This window comes from Ictalurus furcatus, chromosome 15 (genome assembly GCF_023375685.1).
Source record: "Ictalurus furcatus strain D&B chromosome 15, Billie_1.0, whole genome shotgun sequence".
Taxonomy (NCBI): Eukaryota; Metazoa; Chordata; class Actinopteri; order Siluriformes; family Ictaluridae; genus Ictalurus; species Ictalurus furcatus.
The window spans coordinates 21,230,788-21,252,617 of record NC_071269.1 but is presented as its reverse complement, the minus strand read 5'-3'; the positions used below and the strand labels follow the sequence as shown (position 1 = coordinate 21,252,617).

General features: G+C 40.2%; 1 protein-coding gene across 1 annotated transcript; it reads left to right on the top strand.

The window, feature by feature from the left end:
- Positions 1-8,299: 8,299 nt before the first annotated feature.
- Positions 8,300-19,825, top strand: c1ql4a (complement component 1, q subcomponent-like 4). Its single transcript, XM_053643169.1, has 2 exons — positions 8,300-8,931; positions 19,646-19,825. Exons 1-2 carry the CDS (start codon positions 8,395-8,397, stop codon positions 19,823-19,825), a joined length of 717 nt encoding a protein of 238 aa, XP_053499144.1. The 5' UTR covers positions 8,300-8,394.
- Positions 19,826-21,830: the final 2,005 nt, after the last annotated feature.

Below are 21,830 nucleotides of genomic sequence, written 5' to 3'. Positions count from 1 at the left end.
TTGGCCTAATTAATCTGTTTAATACACTATTTTTAAGAGTGTATTTGGTTTTCTTTGCTCCCAACAGTGTCTTACCGGTTTCACCTGGATGTTGCTTTGCTGCTTTTCTGTATTTATTTATTTATTTATTTATTATCCTTGTCCTTTAGGACAGTGTTTGTCAATTCCAGACAGTCCAGTTGAGTGTGTTCCCAGTTCTAATTCATTCAATTTGACTCATTAAAGGATCTGTAATTAGATGAGGTGAATCATGTGTGTTAGAGTCGGGAAAACACTAAACCTTTAAGTAGTGCCCTAGGTCAGCGTCTTGTAAACAGTGCTCTATGGCAATGGTCATTATCTCCAGATTTGTGCTTGGTTCACTTCCAACAGTGAATCAAAGACCTTGGAAGACAGTGATTAGTTGGATCCGGTGGGGGGGTTAGATAAGAACTAAACCAGAAGAAGGTAGATCTTTAGGATGAGGGTTGATAAATGCTCAGCCAATGAAGCAACACCCACCAAGTCTATTATTTTCTGATACTGGGATGTTTCGTGAGTCATTATTTAGTTTTAATCCAGAAGAAAAATGACTTTTGAGGTCATGAAACAATATCTTTGGGGGTCATTAGCGTAATCTCACAATGAAAATATGAGAGTAATCTAACTTTTAATTAGTGTAAATTAAAAAAAAAAAACTTTCTTAAAAAATCTATAATATATACTAATTGTATGTATGTCATGATTATTGGCACCCCTGCGTTTAATAATTTGTACCTCTCTTCGTCAGCATAACGGCACCGAATCCTCGCCTATAATACCTTGATTGGAGAATATTCAATACAGAATTTCTCCAGATCTTCCAGGGACCTAGGACCTCTCTTGTCGTCTTTACTCTTCAGTCTACCCCACAGGTTTTCAGTGTGGTTCAGATGACTGGTATGACCATGGGTATGTCTCAACCAGCTCCCTAGTTCAGTAGGTAGTGACTCAGTATATCGTGTACATGAGTTTTTGGGCACTGGCTCACTACACACTGGGACACTGATAACTGAATTTCCAGCGGCATGACTACATACACGCATTGTAAAACTTCACCAAAAATTAAAAACATAAAAAAAATATTGAAGTTTTACATGTCATATAAATTTGTTAGCTTAATCACACGTATTTCTGTCATAATATGTCCAGGAGGATCATAGGCTAACTAGTGGGTTAAAAAAGATATATATATATATATAATTAAACACTTAAAAGTCATTAGAGTCAATCAAACCATATACAGAACATCAAATAAAGTTTCAAAACGTAACATAACTCTAACGTAAGTAATCATTTGAGAGCTACAATAACAAGCTACTTACATTTGTAGACGGAAGTCAGATGAAAGTTAGTTCGTCCCCCATTTTCTGTTTTGAGCTCAGAGGCTTCAGAAAAACATGACAATTTCTAGAAGCGAACATAGTGAGCATTGATGCTTCCTGGGATTTGTGGTGCATTGTGGGATTTTTTTAGGGCGCGAACGATCCAGTGGAAGGATTTTGCAATTGAGACAGAACTTAAAATGGCCGACTCCCTGATCAGTGCCCTGACTACTGAGCTGGCTGAGACATACCCCATGTAAAAAAAAAATTTTATGGTCATTGAACAATGTTTTTTTGTGGATTTGGACATATGACTTGCACCATTATCTTACTGGAGGACCCAACCATGACCGAGTTGCAGCTTCTTGGCAGAGACTCTGTAAGTACCTCCTGATACTTAATGGAGTCCATGATGCAATATATCCTAACAAGGATCCCAGGGCCTTTGGAGAAAATTAAGCCCCTCAAAATCACAGATCCTTCACTACATATAACAGTATTTGGTTCTTTTCTGTATAACAATCCTTCGGAGACGTCACGACCCCAAAAAGCTACCATCCTCTGCAAATATTCAACTCTGATTCTTGAAGGAATTTTCCCTTTCTAACCATCCTCTTCTTTGTCTTTGGGGGCAAAATACACCTGCATCTTCTTCCACGCAGGTCAATTACAGCTCTGGTAGTTTTAAACGTCTTCATTGTTGCCCTAGATCATTTCATTCTCTAATGCTCCCCGTGTTGATGAATGAGTAAATAATATAGGTACTGTATATACACATATTAAACATACCATTTTGTGCACCCGTTATTTAAATTAAGGCACGGGACACAAAGAGTCTGTTATAGCATCAAATAACACCATTAAGTAGATCCTCACAGCTGTGTTTTGATTGTTGATGCAACTTTGAATGCTTATTATGCATACGTTTTGCAAAGTAAAAAAGAAAATTATGTTCAGATCCGTTTAAAATGTGACATCATTATGGAAAGACGGAGCGAGGGAGAAAGAGAGAGGGAGAAAGAGAGAGGGGGGGAGAAAGAGGGGGAGAGAGAGAAGGAGAGAGAGAAAAAGCGAGAGAGAGGGCTTGAGCGAGTGAGAGAGATAAACACTGTTAAATTCTTAATATAGTGATGATATGGTGACGTCTTCTGTGAGGAGAGGTTTGTTTAGTCTCCAGTGTCAGCAGTCAGAGTCAAATCTCTAAATAAGTTTTCACGCCATCACTGATCATTTTCGTATAATATTTTGGCCCATCGTGTTTTGTTCTATACATACTGACAAGCCACTTGGAGTGGGAATACTTTTTTTTTTTTTGTTTTTGGTGAAAGAAACTGCCCATATTAATAATAATATGGAAATAACTGTTGCTAGCTTGGAGTTATAACTGTAACTTAGGTCTTTCGGGTTTAAAATGTTTTTTTTTAAAATTTATTATCTGATTGCAAGCCTGGAAGTGCAAGTCAAATATGAAGTATTTTCTATTCCTGGTGTTCATTAAGGTAATGCTAGCAGCCGGACGACAGTAGTGGTTTAAAGCAGAGCAACTGTTGCTGTTACCATAGTTACCAGTGGTCACTGGAACGAAACAGGTATGGATAACCGAGTGGGAAATGTGCTGTTATTTAATATCCAGTATACGCGCGGGTAGAACACTTTTCAACCAATCAGGTTGAGTGAACTAACTACTGTACACTGTACACACACATCTTCAATTATAAGCATCATCATTACGTCGCCGTTTTTGAGAAAACGTGACTATATCCATCCAGTACAATGGAGGATGATGATGGCACTCCACTGAAGCATCAGTATTTAGCTCCTTATTCATTTTTGCTTGATATCCTCATAACATCAGCATCCCACATTACCTACAGGCAAATAGATACACAATACACACAAGTCCACTCTTGTCATTAGATCTATGAGCCCAGTATGGATTTGAAGAGTCTAGTAACGATTACAGCCAATTAGGGTTTAACAAGCCAAGAACATTTCATGCTATATGCCATAGAAAGCAATCGCAAATCACCAATAGCGCGGCGGGCGAAATTAGCATTATTGGATTCGTGTAACAAAAAGACATGACTGATTTAGCACAGATTCCCTTGGTTTCAATGGACATGTATGTGTACATCTGTGAAATATCAACGTGAGAGCAATGTGACGCAAAATCTTTATGAATTTTTATCAAGCAAGAGCAACTGAGTTATATGTCGTATGAATGGAGGTGCAAGAAACGACCGCAAAAACACACCCTGCACTCTGGCCTTCACTGAATCCACAACTTTGAGACCATCTTGGTGGGAGAATTTCTCTGCTGTATCTGTTGATATCACAGGCCTGCAGCAGTCTTGAGTCTCTCTCTCTCACACACACACACACACACACATCCATATATGCATAAGGATAGGTGATGATGAAAATGGGGTGGGGTGGGGGGGGGGGCTAATTTAAATACCATAACTCTGTAATGATCCATGCTACCCCATGCCCTTTACCTCCTTAGGCGCCTCTGGCTTTTATAAACAGCACCGTGAAACATTAATTAGTAGTGTAAAAATCAGTTAGAGACATAAAGCTATGCGTGGCATGAATAAGAGCGTACCGTGACTAATGGACTGTTCAGGTCACACATCACCGACTAGGTGTTCCGGTTAGGCTGACTTGTGACCTGCCGCTATATTTATGTCTTTCCATTCAAAATATATGAGACGGGTCAGCGTAACAATTCAAAACAGGGACCACGGGCTTCGAAAATATGTAAGAGAACATCAAACGTGTGCAAACACTTTCAAACTCTTCCTTCAAATAATTCACATCAAGCCGTCTTGCTAATTCAAGCGGAATGCGACTAAGTAGCCAAAATAGCGAAGGAGAAATTGAGAGATGAAGGAGAACGGTGCGGACAGGGAGAGAAATAGATGGAAAGTGGGAAAGAAAATGAGGGATAGACGGCTTAGAGACGTGCATATTTCAATATTAATCAGCTCAGTAATATTTTAACAGGCACTAAAGATCCAATTCTCACTATATTGCCTGTGACTCCTGGCAATGATTATGCATCCACAGAGGCCACAACTGTACTGGAGTAGAGAGAGTGTGTGTGTGCGTGTGCGTATGCATGTGTGGGTGGGTGTGTGCGCGTGCGTGCACGTGCGTGCACGTGTGTGTGTGTGTGTGTGTGTGTTTGTGTGTCTAATGGAATGGACTGACTGACTCACAAAGTGGAATTGACACACCATTTAACTCAGACTGCAAAACACACACACACACAAACAATAACACACACACTCCCACACACACACACACACACACACACACTCCAAATCTACGTGTCTGTCGAATCCCCCAAGATCCAAAGTCACTTCTATCTCACCGCTCATTATTTGGGGGAGATCTTCCCAGGCTCCTCTGTCCTCTCTCCCACTGCACACTCCCTTCTGCCTCCATTCCCCGGGGCACTGGTCACATCTGAAAGAAGGAGGAAGGAAGAGGAAAAAAAAAGAAAAGTCGTCGATATGCATTCACCCTGCTCCCACCTCCGCCATTAAACTTTAAAAATGCAGATGTGTGATTAAACCTGACAGGGAAGAAGGGAGATCAGATGAGTTACACAGAATTCTCAATGGAGCTGCGCAGAAACTCCATATTTAAACACTGTTAGTGGCAGTCCGAAGACATGCTGCATGCAAATGTACTCACACCGAGCACAATTATCGACGCACGATTGCTTTCACACAATGTCGCCCGCCGTGACTAACAGTCAAAAGATCATCTCACCTAATTCCATTATTAGACGCATGTCCGAACGAGTTAATATTTCACTCTAAAATGGGTTGTAGAATGAGTTTGTGTGTGAAATGAGTGGGCAAAAGGCATAAGGAGACGAATAGCAGCTTTAAATGAGAGCATGAGGAAGGTGTGTTTATTGTGATGTGTAAAGGACTGTACAGAATGCAGAATGTTGTGCAAGAGATGACAACTGGAAAGTGTTGCTCGTGTGTGTGTGTGTGTGTGTGTGTGAGCACAATGGTTTCAGTGTCCTTCACTAATGAGGTCTAAAAGACCTCGTACACGGACACACACACACACACACACACACACACACACACACACACACACACTGTCCTCAAAAAATACTCACTGTTTCCCAATCCACAACACAGATGTGTTTCTCTTGCAGAAATCAATCTTTGAAAATAAAATAAAGAGAAAACAGTTCATTTTAAATAGTTTTCTGTAGCAGAGATGTGAACAGATATGATATGAACTATAGATTAACACGAAGCTGCCTATTAACAAGAACGTTTTTAATAACAATTAAGCTGGTGGTGCAATTGTTATTGCTGGTGGGAGGGAGAGAGAGAGAGAGAGAGAGAGAGTGAGCGAGAGAAAGAAGGAGAGAGAAAGAGGGAGAGAGAGAAAGAGACAGAAAAAGTGAGAGAGAGGAGGGAGAGAAAGAGGAAGAGAGAGAGAAAGATGGAGAGAGAGAGAGGGAGAAAGAGAGGGAGAGAGAAAGAGAGAGAGGGAGAAGGAGAGAGAAAAAGACAGAAAAAGTGTGAGAGAGAGAGAGAGAAAGAGGGAGAGAGAAAGAGAGAGAGAGAAGGAGAGAGAGAAAGAGAGAGAGAGGGAGAGAGAGAAGGAGGAGGGGAGAGAGATAGAGAGAGATGGAGGTGAAGGAGGGAGGGAAGGAGAGAGAGAGAGAGAGCGATGGAGGTGAAGGAGGGAGGGAAGGAGAGAGAGAGATAGAGAGAGGTGAAGGAGGAAGTGAAGGAGGGAAGGAGGGTGAGAGAGAGATGGAGGTGAAGGAGGGAGGGAAGGAGGGAGTGTAGGAGGGAGGGTGAGAGCAGAAATCTCACAGGTGTTGGAGAGAGGTTGACTCGGCTCAGTCCGCTCAGACCTGTTTCAGCTAATCGGCTAAAAACATCACATCGAATCAAGTTTAAACTCTTTTGAAATGCATTCCATTTTCTGAAGAAGTGAACTACCGGTTAGAGCAGCGGCCACTTCAACCCTTTTCACTATTTTCGCGCAGTTTTGGTTGTTTTGTTGAGGGAATAATGTCTCGCCGTGTCGACTTTCCCTCTCCGTTAGCGATCAGACACATCAGATATTAGATCATCATACTGCAGTAAGATAAACCGCGCGCGAGCGGGTGGGGGGTGGGGGGTAAAAACAAAGTCCACGGGAGCTGAGCGCGCGCTTCCCCGAGCTCTGAGAGCGAGCCGCTGTTTTCTCCGCTCGCGCGCGCACAGTTACTAACCGTCGCTGCTGGGAATGTGCGACAGGGAAACTCAATTTCTCAGCGGTTAGGGATCATCCTCCTCATCCTCCTCATCCTCATCATCCAGAGAGAGGACGAGAAAACGCAAATCTTCAGACGGTAAGTGTTTTAAAACTTTTCTTCTTTCTCTCTCTTTTTTTTTAAACAACGGATTATACTGAACGTTCGAAGTTGCGCGTGACGATGGAGGGTTGTTAACTTGCACGTGCGTCACTCTGGGAACATCCAGGAGTAAATGTAAATAACAGGTGAAATATACAGGCCTGTATTATATATTATATATAGATATAGATATAGATAAACACACTAGAGCTATTTCCACACTGATATTGATAGGCTATTACATTCCTCTGGATGACAACATGGAGGGAAGCCTGCAAGACTAGTGAAAATAATTGTAGTAAATTATTTATTTATTTATTTTAATATTATTGACTTTTTATAGAAATGAATAAGTTTCTGCAGACAGACCACACTTAAGTGTGTGCGGCTTTTTGTATTTATAGGCTACAGAATACCGGAGTGTAGTGTAATGTTATGCATAATAATGAAATAGTTTAATAATGGATTATAATTTAATGATGTGCATAATTATATGAATGAGTAAATTTATAAACGTGTAGAGTGTAAAGGAATGTATAATGCACAAGCTGTATGGTAAAGTTTACGGTGAAATAATATGCATAATGACGTGTACTGTTTTGATGTGAATAGCTTTAAATTGGAGCTTAGTGTATAATGGTACGTTTAATGGAGTTTCATTTGATTTAATCATTCATTTGTTTCTTTCTCCAGTTATGGATTTGTAACATTTCCCATGCAAAGCCGGGATCTGTCTCTGAATCAAGACGTTTTCGTAATATCCTAACACAGCAAAGACTTTTTGCTCAGCCAGAACTCCGAGAAACAAATACACACAGCCATTTTCTGAACGAGAGAATTCCAAAGCACTGGTTTTGACTTGATTTCTCATGCAGCATTGAAATTCCCACGTCCTAAAGTGAGCCCTTGATATATCTACGGAGGAAAAAAAAAGTAAATCCTGCTTTTGCAAACATATTATTTTGTGACTACACAACATGAAATGCCCTCAATTTGACACTTGTTGTGTGTCAGTTACTGCTAAAGAGGCTCTTTTCTGAGCTGTGAGGCAACATTCATACTGATTTGTGATTTAAGAGAGCCTTCAAGACACTTGTGTGTCCTAGCAGAAGGTATACGTAACAACAAAGTTTATAACGGGGGAAATGAAAGAAAGGAAAAGCAAGTCAAATTCTTTACAAGTCAACAAAATTTGGATAATATAACCACTCCAGTAATTGTGCTCATAGTACTGCGGTAAATCCACTACTGTAAGTGATCCAGAGCTCACTTGTATCTTTGTACTCTTTTTTTTTTCCTCATATTTTCAACTGTCACTCTTCAGTCTCTCTTCCTCTCCGCCCCATAATCCCTCAGCACCATTTCCTCTCTGTATGCTCCACACTCTTCTCAGTCTGTTCACCTCATCCATAAATTCATCCATTATTCTTGTCCCCATTGCTCTTAACCTTCCTTAGACAGCTTTGCTGCTGGCTTTCGTTTTTATAGACAGGAAAAAGAAAAACGTAATTCCCTTTTTCATACTGCCAGTGTGTGTTTTTCTGCACCACACCATCCACACTGGCGGGCACAATTCCGCCCAAAGGAGAGGAGGACTTTCTCGCGCTGGCCGCCTCCCGGCTCCGCTGCCGCAAGCGCGTCATAGGAGCGGCAGTGGGTGTGGCCATGGTGCTTATTCTCTTGGTCGCCATACCTCTGTTGGTCCATAGCACCAAAGGGGGTGGAGCTGGAAGTGCAGGGAGTCATTATGAAATGCTTGGCAGTTGTCGCATGGTCTGTGACCCCTACACACCATCGCAACATGGCCAGGAATTGACATCTGTCTCACCGCGGCCTCCTGAGATCACAAGCCGAAGAGGGAAGTCTGGATACAGAGGGCCTCCAGGACCCCCAGGTCCACAAGGACCCCCTGGTGAGCCAGGAAAGCCTGGTCCACAAGGACCCCCAGGACCTGGTCCAAATGGTTACGTGCCCTCCATCTACACACCGAAGATTGCTTTCTACGCAGGCCTGCGGAAGCAGCACGAGGGCAGCGAAGTGCTCAAGTTCGATGATGTGGTCACCAATGTGGGCAACTACTATGAACCCACTACTGGCAAGTTCACTTGTCCCCTCCCTGGCATCTACTACTTCACCTACCATGTTCTCATGAGAGGAGGAGATGGAACCAGCATGTGGGCAGACCTCAAGAAAAATGGACAGGTGAGATCATTTTTATTAAACATTTGAGTCAGTTGTGGATGATAGTTATGAATGGTTATGTGCCTGTCTTTACACCTGGTGTTGTCGTGTTTTCTAAGTATCAGGATTAACTATATAAGAATACGTCATAGTGCACATGGTCCATGACTGCTGAAGCTAGCATTTATAAGCAGCTTTATAATGTCATACAAATGTGTTCTTTTGAATAAAATGACTCAAAATGAGAAACAACATAGAAAGTTGGTGGTCAAATCTAATGAGAATGAGACATAAGTCTGTAAGGAATAGTCATTTTAGTATTTTGATCTTTAGATTTCCTTTACTGTTAATGTGAACAGCAGAGTCTGTGTCTGCTGGAAAGATGCAAAGTATCAGATGTGTCCATGGTGGAGATGAGCTCTTAGCGCTCTCCTTCTACTGCATCGACTCAGTAGAGTAAGGAGCAACATGTTTGGGGTCTTGGCCTTACCTACAGAAGTGTCAGGGAATAAATAAGTGGCCAGATAGTCTACTGGATACAAATGAAAAATCTATCTACATTAAATTGTCAAAAGTATATGGAAACCTGACCATCACACTCATATGTGTGCCTTCTTCAAACTGGTGCCACAAAGTGAAAGTGAAAGCACACAACTGTATAGGATGTCTTTGTAAATGTAGCTACTAGAGATAAATAAATGAAGATATACTCCCCGTCCACTTTAGTAACACCTGTATACCTGCTCATTTATGCAGTTAGCCAATCAGCCAATCATGTGGCAGCAGCACAATGCATAAAATCATGCAGATACAGGTCAACAGCTTTAGTTAATGTTCACGTTTAGACATCAGAATCGGGGAAAAAGGTGATCTTTGTGACTTTAACTGTTTAATGTTTGTTGGTGCCAGGTGGGCTGGTTACAGTATCTCAGAAACTGCTAACAACAGTTCCTAGAGTTTACACAGAATGATGTGAAAAAAAAAAAACATCCCATGAGAGGAGGGTCTGCAGACTGAAACACCTTGTTGATGTGAGAGATCAGAGGAGAATGACCAGACTGGTCTGAGCTGACAAGAAGTCTATAGTCACCAAAACTGGATGGTTGAAGATTAGAAAAAGTCCAGGTGATTTTTTTTTCTAATTTGGGTCAGTCTGTGCTTATGATAGGCTCAGAGTCCTGTTCTTGGATTACAGGAATGGAACCCAATGTGGTCTTCTGCTGTTGTGGCCCATCCAGCTCAAGGTTTGATGTTTTGTGCATGATGAGATGTTTTTCTGCTCACCACAGTTGTAAAGAGTGAATATTTGAGTTACTATATCCTTCCTGGCAGCGCGAACCAATCTGGCCATTTTCCTCTAACCTCTCTTATCAAAGTGTTTCCACCTTGATTGTCGTTCACTCAATGTTTTTTGCACCATTCTGTGTTAATTGAAGCTCTTCAACAAATAAGCAGGTGTACAGGTTTTCCTATGAGGATAATATATATATATATATATGACACAAAACAATTTTTGTTTAATAGCTGAACCTTCATTCAGCTTTGTGAAACATGCCATGAATTATGGAATCACCTTATAAAAGCACATGTGTAAAAATGCAAATTAGTCTGCAGGTCAAAGAGGGTGCTTTAAGACCTTAATCTTGGTCTTTTTTTTAAAGGAAACATGGCCCCAACAAGAGAGTTGTCAATTGAAATAATGGAAAGGGTTATAAAACATTGGAAATCCAACACGGAGTGTGGCAAAAGATGTCGGTTGTTCCCAGTCAGCTGTGTCTAAAATTTGGTGCAAGTGTAAACAAAATGGGAAGGTTATAAACGGAAAACATACGGCTCAACCAGAGAAGACGGCAAACATCAGGATAGAAAACTCAAAGAAATATGCCTTGAAAATAGAAAATGCACAGCAAAACAAATGAAAAACAAATGGGCGTAAACAGGAGTCAGTGTTTGTGACAGAACTGTAAGAAATCGGCTGAATGAAATGGGATTTACGTGTAGAAAATCCAAACGAAAACCAGCACTTACACTTAAACTGAAGAAAATAAGGTTACAGTGGGCTAAAGAGATGCAATCCTGGAGTGTGGATGATTAGATGAAAGTGATATTCAGTGATGAATCACGCATCTGCATTGTGTAAGGAGATGATGTTGGAACTTTTTTCTTGTGCCGTTCTAATGAAACATATAAAGACGACTGTCTGAAGAATACAATCAAATTTCCCCACTCATTTATGACATGGGGTTGCATGTCAGGTAAAGGACCAGGGGAGACATCAACAGTCAATGCACAGGTGTACGGTGAAATTTTGGACACTTTTCTCATTCCATCGACAGAAAATAGGTTTGTTGATGATGAAGTCATTTTTCAGGATGATAATGCATCTTGCCACAGAGCAAAAAGTGGGCTAAAGCTTTTCTTCAGGAGAGGCATATCAACTCAGTGACATCAAAATGCCAGCAAACAGTCAGGATCTCAATCTGATTGAAATTTTATATGGAAATTTTTTTAAATTGGTCCATGACAAGGCTCCATTCTGCAAAGCTGATCTGTCAACCACTATTTGAGAAAGTTGGAACCAGCTTGATGGAGAAGATTGTTTTTCATTAGTGAAGTCCATGCCTCAAAGAATTCAGGCCATCATAAAAGCCAGCAGAGGAGCAACAAAGTACTGATTGTAATTTTTTTGTTGATGATTCCATAATCTTTTCCTCTAATTGATCTGGAAAAAAATATGTTATTAATTAAAACAATTTAACTTGTTTGTGGTATGTTTCACAAAGCAGCCAGAATGTTCAGCTATTAAACAAAAACTGTTTTGTGGCTTGTTTACTTGCTACGAAGTAAAAAAGCTGGGTGAGCATCCTCAATTTTTTCCTGGGGTTGTGTAATATATATATATATATATATATATATATATATATATATATATATATATATATATATATATAGTATTGTGTGTGTGTGTGTGTATATATATATATAACACACGTTGTGCTTCCTAAAAGATAAACTAGTGTACACCTACAAGGTGGATTAACAAGGTAGGTGTGTGTAATAAAGTGGGCAGTAAGTGTACGTAGTGTTTAAAACCCCCGCTGAGATTCTGTGTCTGATTCACTCGCACAAGCACCATACCCACTACCAAATTATGCGTAGCTACAGATGAGCTACAGACTGTAATTGTATACTTACAAAGGACACCTGATTAAATGGCCAACGAGTGCAACTGGAAAGTAGGTGTATCTAACAAACCGGCTACTCAGTACAGTTTATCATTTATTTATTGCTGATTATTACTGTTGATAGCAAGCTTGTTGAAAATGTCAACAAAATAAATCGCTATCTTACCAGTTTTAAGTCTTCGAAAACTCTGATTTTTCACAGTTACATATTATGACTGTCTGATTAACAAATATATTTTCTACTTGATGATCAAATTAAAGGAGGTGCAGTAGGCATAAGCTGATATGACTGTCAAGGTGTGGATGAGCCAGTTTGCATGTCAACTAAATAAATAATGAGTGCAAAATTGACGGCTTATTCATCCAGTTGTCTAGTCCCTTGACACTAATTAAAGACTAAAGGCAAGACATGGACGGCAGGAAAAAAAGGTGTTTTATAAATCTTCACAGGATTTGAGAGATAAATCCTGTAAAACCAATAGTGATAAAGCCACCCCACATTTCCATTTGCTACGCTGAAGGGAAAATCTGAAGGCGCACTGACAGACGTACATGCAAAATGTAATACCTGTTAAGGAATGAAAGGTGGAAAAGTGCTGTTTCTTTACTGTCAGTCGTTCTGTCTGAATGTGAGGGTGCATCGCGTGAAGAGCTTGGAGTGAAAGCACTTTAAAAAGGTCCTATGACCACCCTGCACAGTTTAGTATTGTCATGCACATCCATTCCTCCTATTAAATCATTCATAACCCTTAGATTGGATCCTCTGCCCACCACCCATGCCCCCTCTTCTGTATTTCATTGATTGCCCATTAATTATCTTTTCACTCAATTCAATTATTTAACCATCTCCGTCTATCTCAAACCCATCAGGTGGCTCTACTTCACTAGGCTTGATGGCCTTTGTGTCCTTTTGACAGACAGATATATGTGTGTGTATGTGTGTGTGTGTGTGTGTGTGTGTGTGTAGCATTGGCTTAACTAGTGTAATGTAATGTGGAGAAAAAAAAAACCCTTTGCAACAGAAATGCACAGCAAAACACCTCAGGCTATATCAGTGAAGTAAAGAGTAAATGAGTAAATAGTGCAGAATTTAAATTTGAAAGCACTCTCTGAATGTAGATATCTCCAGCCCCACACTGTGCACGAATAATAATAATAAAAAAATCATGTGAATGATTTTGACAGATGCTGTGAGAATTGAATTCCCAGAGGTGTCATCTCAAAGGAGGCACCAAACTTCAGGGATTACAAGCCTTATGTTAATTTTTAAAAGGTTAGATTTCTATATGAACAAAATGATCCTCCCGTAAGAGTCTTACAATAACAGTGCTAACGTTGGAGGTAAACCTCAGCATGATTATACAATCTGTGAAATACTTTTATTTCACTTTGGGTAACAAGGAAAAGTTCTGTGTACAGTGCCGGTGTTCAGTGTTTGCTTCAGTTCAGGGAAAACATGTTGTACTGGAACAGATGAGACTGAGAACAATATGGCAGCCCACTAGGTGTCCTGGGGACCGCAGTGTACGAGCGAAATATGAAACAAACCGAGGAATAGATGCATTCGCGTTAGCGCAAGCCATGATGGGAAGAGAAAACCGAGGCAGACGTGCCATTTGACAGAAAGAGCAAGATAGATGGCTCAATTGAGACTTGTAGACAGTGGACTGAGACAAGGCACAGAGACAGATGGAGAAACAGTCATGCCATGGCTAGACAGGTTAACAAGGTATCTGGGAAAATAAAACATACCCAAGAAAAACCTAGACTACAGGTAGACGTCGGAGTTTGTTTACAACTTATGAATGTCGATGGACGTCGGGGAGTTAATTAAAGCAGGGAGTCTCTGATGGCTCCTCCTGGGTGTATTCTGCACACTGCTTCACCTGGTTTGGAGCTGCAGCGTGCATCTGGAAGAGCTGTCTGCGCCTCAGTCGTGATGGACAGTGAAAGCTGTTCTCAGAGGGACTCGGCCGTGTGGCTGAGACAGTTTGCTGGAAGTCGGACCCTAGCCATGGGAGGCTAAGGGCTCCCAAGGGTGTGCCTATGCTGTGACAGAGCTGTGAGTCTGCCAAAGACTGCTAATCCATTGCCTTAAGTAAATCTTGCTGGCATTTCAGCTCCTTCAAATGACCTTTCGTCCATAATACCCCACTAGAGTTTCATCCGACGGACCATGAGTTACAAGACTGAAATCAGTGCATTGGTCACAATTTGACACTGGTAAAATGTAAATAGCATTGACGGGCAAGGGTGTAAAAGTCACAAGCAAACACACGCTAGGAATAGCTTGAGCTGTGTGGAATTATAATTGCATGCTGACGTTCCCACCTCATTTTGGATTCAGCTTGACTTTACAGTACAACTGGTAAGATGTGATGGAAGAGGGAAGCAGTTATGTTGGTGGTCACATGCTGAAAAATATTTCCTGCTCATTTGTTTGCTGTATCTCAGCACCTGCTGCAGCTGAACTGAATTAATTAGCACGTATTAGGGGAACGTGGATAGTTAGTGCTGCAACACTATCACTTCAGATCTGCCTTGTTTACTTGCCCATGTGTAAGGCTACTTAATCAATTAAATACGATTTGTCCAGTCAGATTTGCTTGCGCATTTTCGTCTTTTCCTCTCGTATCTGGTGAGGACAATTTGTCATGCGGAGGTTACATAACCACTATTTAAAGTCTGTTCTCTGATGATGGAGTAACAGTAGATGAAAGATGTGGAATCATGAAAAGATTTGTTCAGTGGTGATGACAGCGCAAGCGTTAGAGGTGGCATCTTTATTGTTCTGGTATGGTCAGAATAATGAGCTGTTTTTCCAGCATCTCTTTCTTAATGCTAATGTGGATTTGATTCACAATACAGCAGCGGGATTATATGTCATCTCTGGCTAAACGGGAACATTTGTTTCATCCTCATCATTAAGTTCCCCGGTGCTGTTAATCTTTTAATTCATAGTCCCATGGCTCTGCTATGTATTTCAGAATCCAGGGAATAAAGTAGACTAATACGCATTTTATCCTCTTTCATTTAACCATTCATGGGTTTTTTTTTCTTCCCCCCACTGTCATACAGTCCTTTAATAGACCACCAAAAGGTCAAGCTTTCTTGCACTCTTGTGTAATAAATGCCATCGCCTGTCTGTTAATGACTGTAATAAATGTCTCCTCAAGCAGCATCATAGACATGATACAATTGAGGTATAATGAGTGGCTGTGGTGAGTTGACATTCTGTAATGCCCAAATATATTCAACTGGAATCACAGTAATGAATGAAGAACTTATAATGATCTGGGAGTATCCTTTCATTCCATCTGATTATCCTTATGCATAATTTGTAATACTGACCATGGTCATTATTGGTCATATATAAGTAATAATAATGTCTTATGGATGGTATATTCTTGAACCCATAAATATAAATCACCAGCCCAATTACACCATAATTCTATGAACAACTCAAGTGATTGCTTGTCTCACTTTAATCTTGTACACCTCATGGGGGATGGCAAAGCTATTCAATAAATGTTCCATTTCCAACCCATTGGCTTCCCCTCTGACTCCGCTGCTATGCACTTGGTCCCTTAGGTAAGTTTAAGAGCGAGTTTTCCATTGTCTCCGATCTAAGAGGCCTGTATATCACACGGAATGAATCCTGTCAGTTTTATTACCACTGGAGCACAGCAGCAACTGATAAAAACAAGACTTCATATACCCTCACATCTCTTTGGTCTTACAAAATAGCCTCGCTTGATCAGTCTGTTATCCCTACCCCCTCCTGGTCTTCTCTCTCTCTCTCTTGCTCTCCGTCTTCTCTCGCCTTGTCTGTTGTCTGCCTCTTGCTTCACATCTCTGCTTGTGTGTAAAATGCCAATGCAGCTGCGCCCCTCATTCTCACCCTTCCTCATCTCCCTCCCTCCCTCCCTCTTTCCCTCTCTTTCATTTAATGGTGCCCCTGTAATGAAAGGCGCTGGCAGAACAAGCCCCCGGCAGGCCCGAGGGTCCTTGCTCACAGCCAGAGCCGAGATCAAGTCAGTGTGGTGTTTCACAAGCAGCTCGCTCCTCTGTCAATATCCATCTCCGCTCCAGTCCACAGTAATCCTGAAACATCTCCCGCTCACTCACACCCACCCCCCCCCCACCCAACATTTCACTTATATTTGATAAATGCTGGAACAGACCGAATGAGCAAAAGTATGTTTTGCCCTGAGGATGGTTGATCCTGACGCCTGCTGTTGGTCCGAAGCACACGACGTAACCCTTCCCGAAAACGGTAATCGATGAGGGCACAGAAACAGGCTTAAATGTTCTGCGCTGGGTGTTGGCTAATTAAAGTGACCACTTGCATTTTGGTATTGAGCGTGGAAGTATGCCTGAGGGGGAGAGGGGCCCTTTTCACTATTCGGCACTCTTAACGAGCGCAATGACATGCTCTTGACGTCGATGAGATGAGGAAGCCAGGCCATCACTGTCACACACACACACACACACACCAATGACATATTTTCTATATTGAGCGTCTCCGCTGACAGCATTTCAGCCCTTTTGGATTTTTCCTTTTCAGCCCACATTCATATACTGTCTGCTCAAGGTCAGTGATTTGCAAACAGTCTGTTTTATCAGCCTATTTAGATAGCATTGTTTTTGATTTCGTACAAATGAAGCTCAGCAGATTCCGATAGGAAAACCTTTAACGTCACAAAAATCAGTATTCAATGATAACGTAACTTACTGGCAGCACACTCCAGTCAATTTACAATTTATTGACTGAGCTGTTTTGCAGCCAGAGTCTGTAGCAAAGTGCTAATAGAGTGCGTCTGTTACATTATTACTGCGAGTACGAAGTTCGCCAAGTCTCAGTGTTCAAGGTTTAGTAATATTTGTGTATCAGAAGGAAAGTTATTTAGTGAGTGGCTATGTTAGTTAGTGTTTTAGACAGTTTAAGGCCTGTAATTTGTTCACTGACAAAGATTAATTTATTTCAGTCACAATATTGCTTCTGGGTTCGACTACAATATATGCAGTCTAGCAATGCACAATTTTAGAGAGCATTCTGTCCAAGAGCTTTCTCTGAGTGGTTTGATAAATTGTAATATTACAAAATAAATTATGGGCAATATTTAAATATGACATATCACATATTCACCAGTTGGTTTTAATAAATTGCATAGAGTAACGTTATTTCAATGTGTAGCAATGATCAGGGTAACTGAATATACATGTTCTGAATCTATGCCTGATTCCATGCTACGAAAAAAAAGGCACTTGTTAAAATAAACGTGTCTGTGTATGCGCTTACAAAAAGGCTAAGATATACGGTAAACAATTAATCCAAATGGCTATCTCTTGGAATATTTTTTTTTCCCCAGAGTGTGCCTGTTAGGGAAGATTGTCTGCAAAGCTTGACAGGGATTGAGTGGTGGCACCGCAGTTAGTCATTGAGCAAAGCACTTGACAAACGATGGCTGGAATCTGGCAACGGATACACCAGTTTTTTTTAAGACTCAATAAATTACGTGCAGAATTGTTCAGAATGTCAGAATCATCTAACCTAGCATTTAGGAAATATATATATATATATATATATATATATATATATATATATATATATATATATATATGATTTCATGGTAAGAAAACCACCACAGTCATTAGAGCTAGTCTGTCTGAAATTCTGTGAATCTTTAACATGGGTGTGGTCAGGTTCCTTTTAAAGGTCTCTGTGTGAAACATAAATGAATGTTTTCACCTGAAAATTTTCAGCGCGTCAGATAGATCAAATCACATCATGCCAAATGAAGTTGAAGTTTTGTCAATTGTATCACAGCTTTCTGAACCTTCTTAATTGTAGAGTCTGTTCGAGTGTATATGTCTGTGTGTCTACATGACTAAGCCCAATTTAAAATGTTAACAAACAATAGATCCACTCCAGTGAGTCGATACGGCAGATCCTTGATGCAGAATTTAAATAAGTCCATGCGTGCGCAGTGCAGTCTCTGAAAGATGGGCACAGGATGTGTTTCTCAATTCAACAGGTCGATACTGGAAAGAGATACAGTGTGTGTTTACACACCTCCATAGCAAGCCTTATTCCACAGGTTGGACCATACGAGCAGGAGCTTTACAGGAGATCGATACTAGAGAGTATGGAAGTAACCTCGATCCATTTAGTTTTGCCGGCCTTGCTATCGGGCTGTCCACAAAACCACGCAGGAGGAGAAAACCTGGAACACAATTAAAAAGCCAATTCACAGGAACACTAGACGAGTATAGTGAGTATACTCAGACTAGTACAGGTATGACTCAGGGACACTGTGTGCATGCTTCTGATACCTGAATTGTGTTGTTTTATGCATAGGATATATTTAGACAATTTAAAAGCACTCACTTGAAAATGAAAAGCAGTTGTCATGTAATAATATATACAATGATATAATCACTTAGTGTTATTATTATTATTAATAATAACACTATTGTTATTAATAATAATAATGATAATAGTAATCATAATCATTTCATTATATATTATAATCACCCTAAATTTTTTCAACATGTTTTTCATTATTAAATCCTAGCTAATTTGTAAAGATGATCAAAGTTGTTGTAGATTTTACGTAGGTATTGAGCATGCATAATTAAATAACTCATTAAATAAATAACTAAACAAGCAAATAGCAGGTACTGTTGCAGTATCATAGCTCCAGGGTCGCCGGTTGAATCCTGAGCTCAGATTATTGTCTGTATGGGTTTTTGTTTGTTCTCGACCACTGCCAAAAACATGTTGTTATGTGGAGTATGCTAAATAAAGGTGTAAATAAGTATGCAAATGTGTATGGTTGTCCCTGAGACGGATTGGCGTCCCATGCGGGGTGAATTAACGCCTCACTCCCAGTTTTCCTGGGATAGGCTCCAGATCCACCAAGACCCTGACCAGGATAAAGTGGTTAATGAATGAAAAGGTAAATATATGTAAATCCAGGCCATGCAACACTCGTTAAGCATGAAGAGTTGGGGCTGTTTATCAAAGGAAGCTGGTGAGACTTCTACAGTATATACACTGCATGGACAAATGTACAGAGCCCTGACCTCAACCCCACTGAACACCTTTGGGATGAACTGGAACTCGCACCAGGCCACCAGATCTTCTCATCCGTTATCAGTGTCCGACCTCACTAATTCTCTTCTGGCTGAATGGGCAAATCTCCTCAACCATGTTACAAAAAATGGAAGGAATCTAATAGGATGTTCAGCAAGTGCATGGATAGGTGTACACAAACATTTTGGTATCTAGAGTAATATAGATTTGTTGATGCAAGGCAAGTGTGTAGATGCTTTTTTGACTTCAGTAGCTGCTATTATTATTATTATTATTCAGTATTAAAAATTGGCATACAAAAATACAAATGATATGTCCTACACGGATGTGTTATGCTGTTCTGTCTGGCAGAAATGGTCATTTTGTTGCGCATGTAAGGACGATGACAGAGTGAACTGTGAGCGTCTCTGTCCTTCCTCTGACCGTGCCTCTATTTCTCTCTGAGTGACAGGTGAGGGCCAGTGCCATCGCCCAGGATGCAGACCAGAATTATGACTACGCCTCTAACAGTGTGATCCTGCATTTGGATGTAGGGGACGAGGTGTGCGTGCAGCTAGATGGGGGGAAAGTCCACGGGGGAAACACCAACAAATACAGCACCTTCTCCGGGTTCCTCATCTACCCTGACTGACTATCCATCAGCCCTGCCGCTCTTTCACCTCATAATGCTGCTCCACACACACACACACACACACACACACACACACACACACACACTAAACAGACCTGAAAGGAGAAACATACATGTGGTTTGATGCTGGGAGCAGAAGGGCTTCACTGATATGATATCATGAGCAACGTGTTGCTTTCATTAAGCAGGTTCTTTTCTGACATGTTATTTGTACATGTATGCAATTGATGGTAATATGCTCTACTTATATGAATGCAAATTTCCAAAAAAAAAAACAAAAAAAAAGTTTCTAATAGATATTGCATATAGAAATATATCTACTGGAGTGTTATCCTCCCTCAGCACTTGCAGCATTAGGTGTACATGTGTTGATGTTATACAAGTGGCATCATTTTTGCGTGTCTCACTTCAGTATTCAGTTTTCATCGCACAGTTACGAACACACGTTCCTGAAGTTGGACAAAGCCGTTATACACACGACTGAGGCTTGGTGGAAAAGATTTCCATGGTCTTGTTTTCACTAACAAGAGGACTGATTGGATAGCGTGGCGCAATGGGAATTCAATACAATGACATATGTATGCGTGCACACACCACCACTGTGGGCCTGTGATTAATCTAAGTTCCCTGGTTCAATTAATTTGACTTAAAGTGACCGCTTTGGCTGTCAGTGTGGAATTGGAGATATGGCTTGTGTGCATGGACGTGCGGGGGTGTGTATGTGTGTGTGTGAACATGGATTTTCAATGTGTCTAAACACCTTGCCCCAGAATAAACCATTAATATATCGGTTTAGTGTAGAAATATTCTATCTCTGGCTTGACTAATGATCAAATTTGACCAAAAAAATAGCATAATTGTAAGATTATGTCCAAGAGGTGTGTTGTTTTTTTTTTTATTGCCTTACAAAAGCTAACAGTGATAAAGTGCACTGACCTTAAATTAAATGTAATGGCTTCATTGCTGAAAGTATTTGTTCATGCTTTATTAAGCTCTTGTCATGTGATAATTGAAAAGGTAATGGCTAAATCACTAAAATGACTAAATGCTAAATCACTGCGCAAATAAAATCTGGAGAGAAAAAAAGAAACGCAGCAACATTAGCAGCAATTTATCATTTATTAATCCTAATTTTGCAAGAGTAATATACACTACCGGTCAAAAGTTTAGACACACTCATTCTTTATTTATTTATTTTTTTCCCCACATTTTAGAATAATAATAAAGTCATCAAAACTCTGGAGTAACACAAATGGAACTATGGGAATTATGTCGTGATAAAAAATCCAAAATAAAAGAATTTAATATTTTATCATCTTCAAAGTCGACACCCTTTTTGCCTAGAATTTGCAGAAATGTATTCTTGGCATTTTCTCGACCGATTTCTTGAGGAATTTTCCTGAGATGCTTTTTAAACACTATTAAAGGAGTTCGCACCTACGCTGGACGCTTATCGGCTGCTTTTCGGAATATTTCGCGCCGAGTCGTCCGTTTAAAAAATATTATTTTGTAAATAAAATGTTAGTTTTCTTATGAAAGAAATGAATATGTTGGCACGATTATATTTCTGTCTACGACACCGATTCCACACATTTAATCTCACACCCTCAGATCGAAAGGTTTTTAAGATCATGAGAAACATTTCAGTCGAGTGTCCACAAACTTTTGACCTGTAGTGTATAATACATTTTCCAGCATAAATTGTGCCGGTATTTAAAAAATATGTACCAATAATTACTGTTAATGGATTTCTTAAAATTCTCTGATCATATTGCATTTTATGTATTCGTAAAACTAAATCAAAGCCAGATAAAGGGGCCTTTCTTGCAAATGAGTTATTTAAATAATTTCTCAAAATTGATTTTTTTAAGAATGAACATTTAGGGCAGTCATGAGTATATGGGTGTTAGTGTTTGTAACAGTATGTTTCAGTTGAAGCAGAAATGATGATAAAGATTCTCTGCATCATACAGTGTTCCTGTAATTCTACCGAACTGTGTAATTT

Excerpts from the sequence above, each read along its gene's own strand:
- c1ql4a (XM_053643169.1), top strand. The coding sequence starts at position 8,395 with ATGGTGCTTATTCTCTTGGTCGCCATACCTCTGTTGGTCCATAGCACC. Across the intron at positions 8,932-19,645 it reads ACCTCAAGAAAAATGGACAG|GTGAGGGCCAGTGCCATCGC; the intron begins GTGAGATCATTT and ends TCTGAGTGACAG.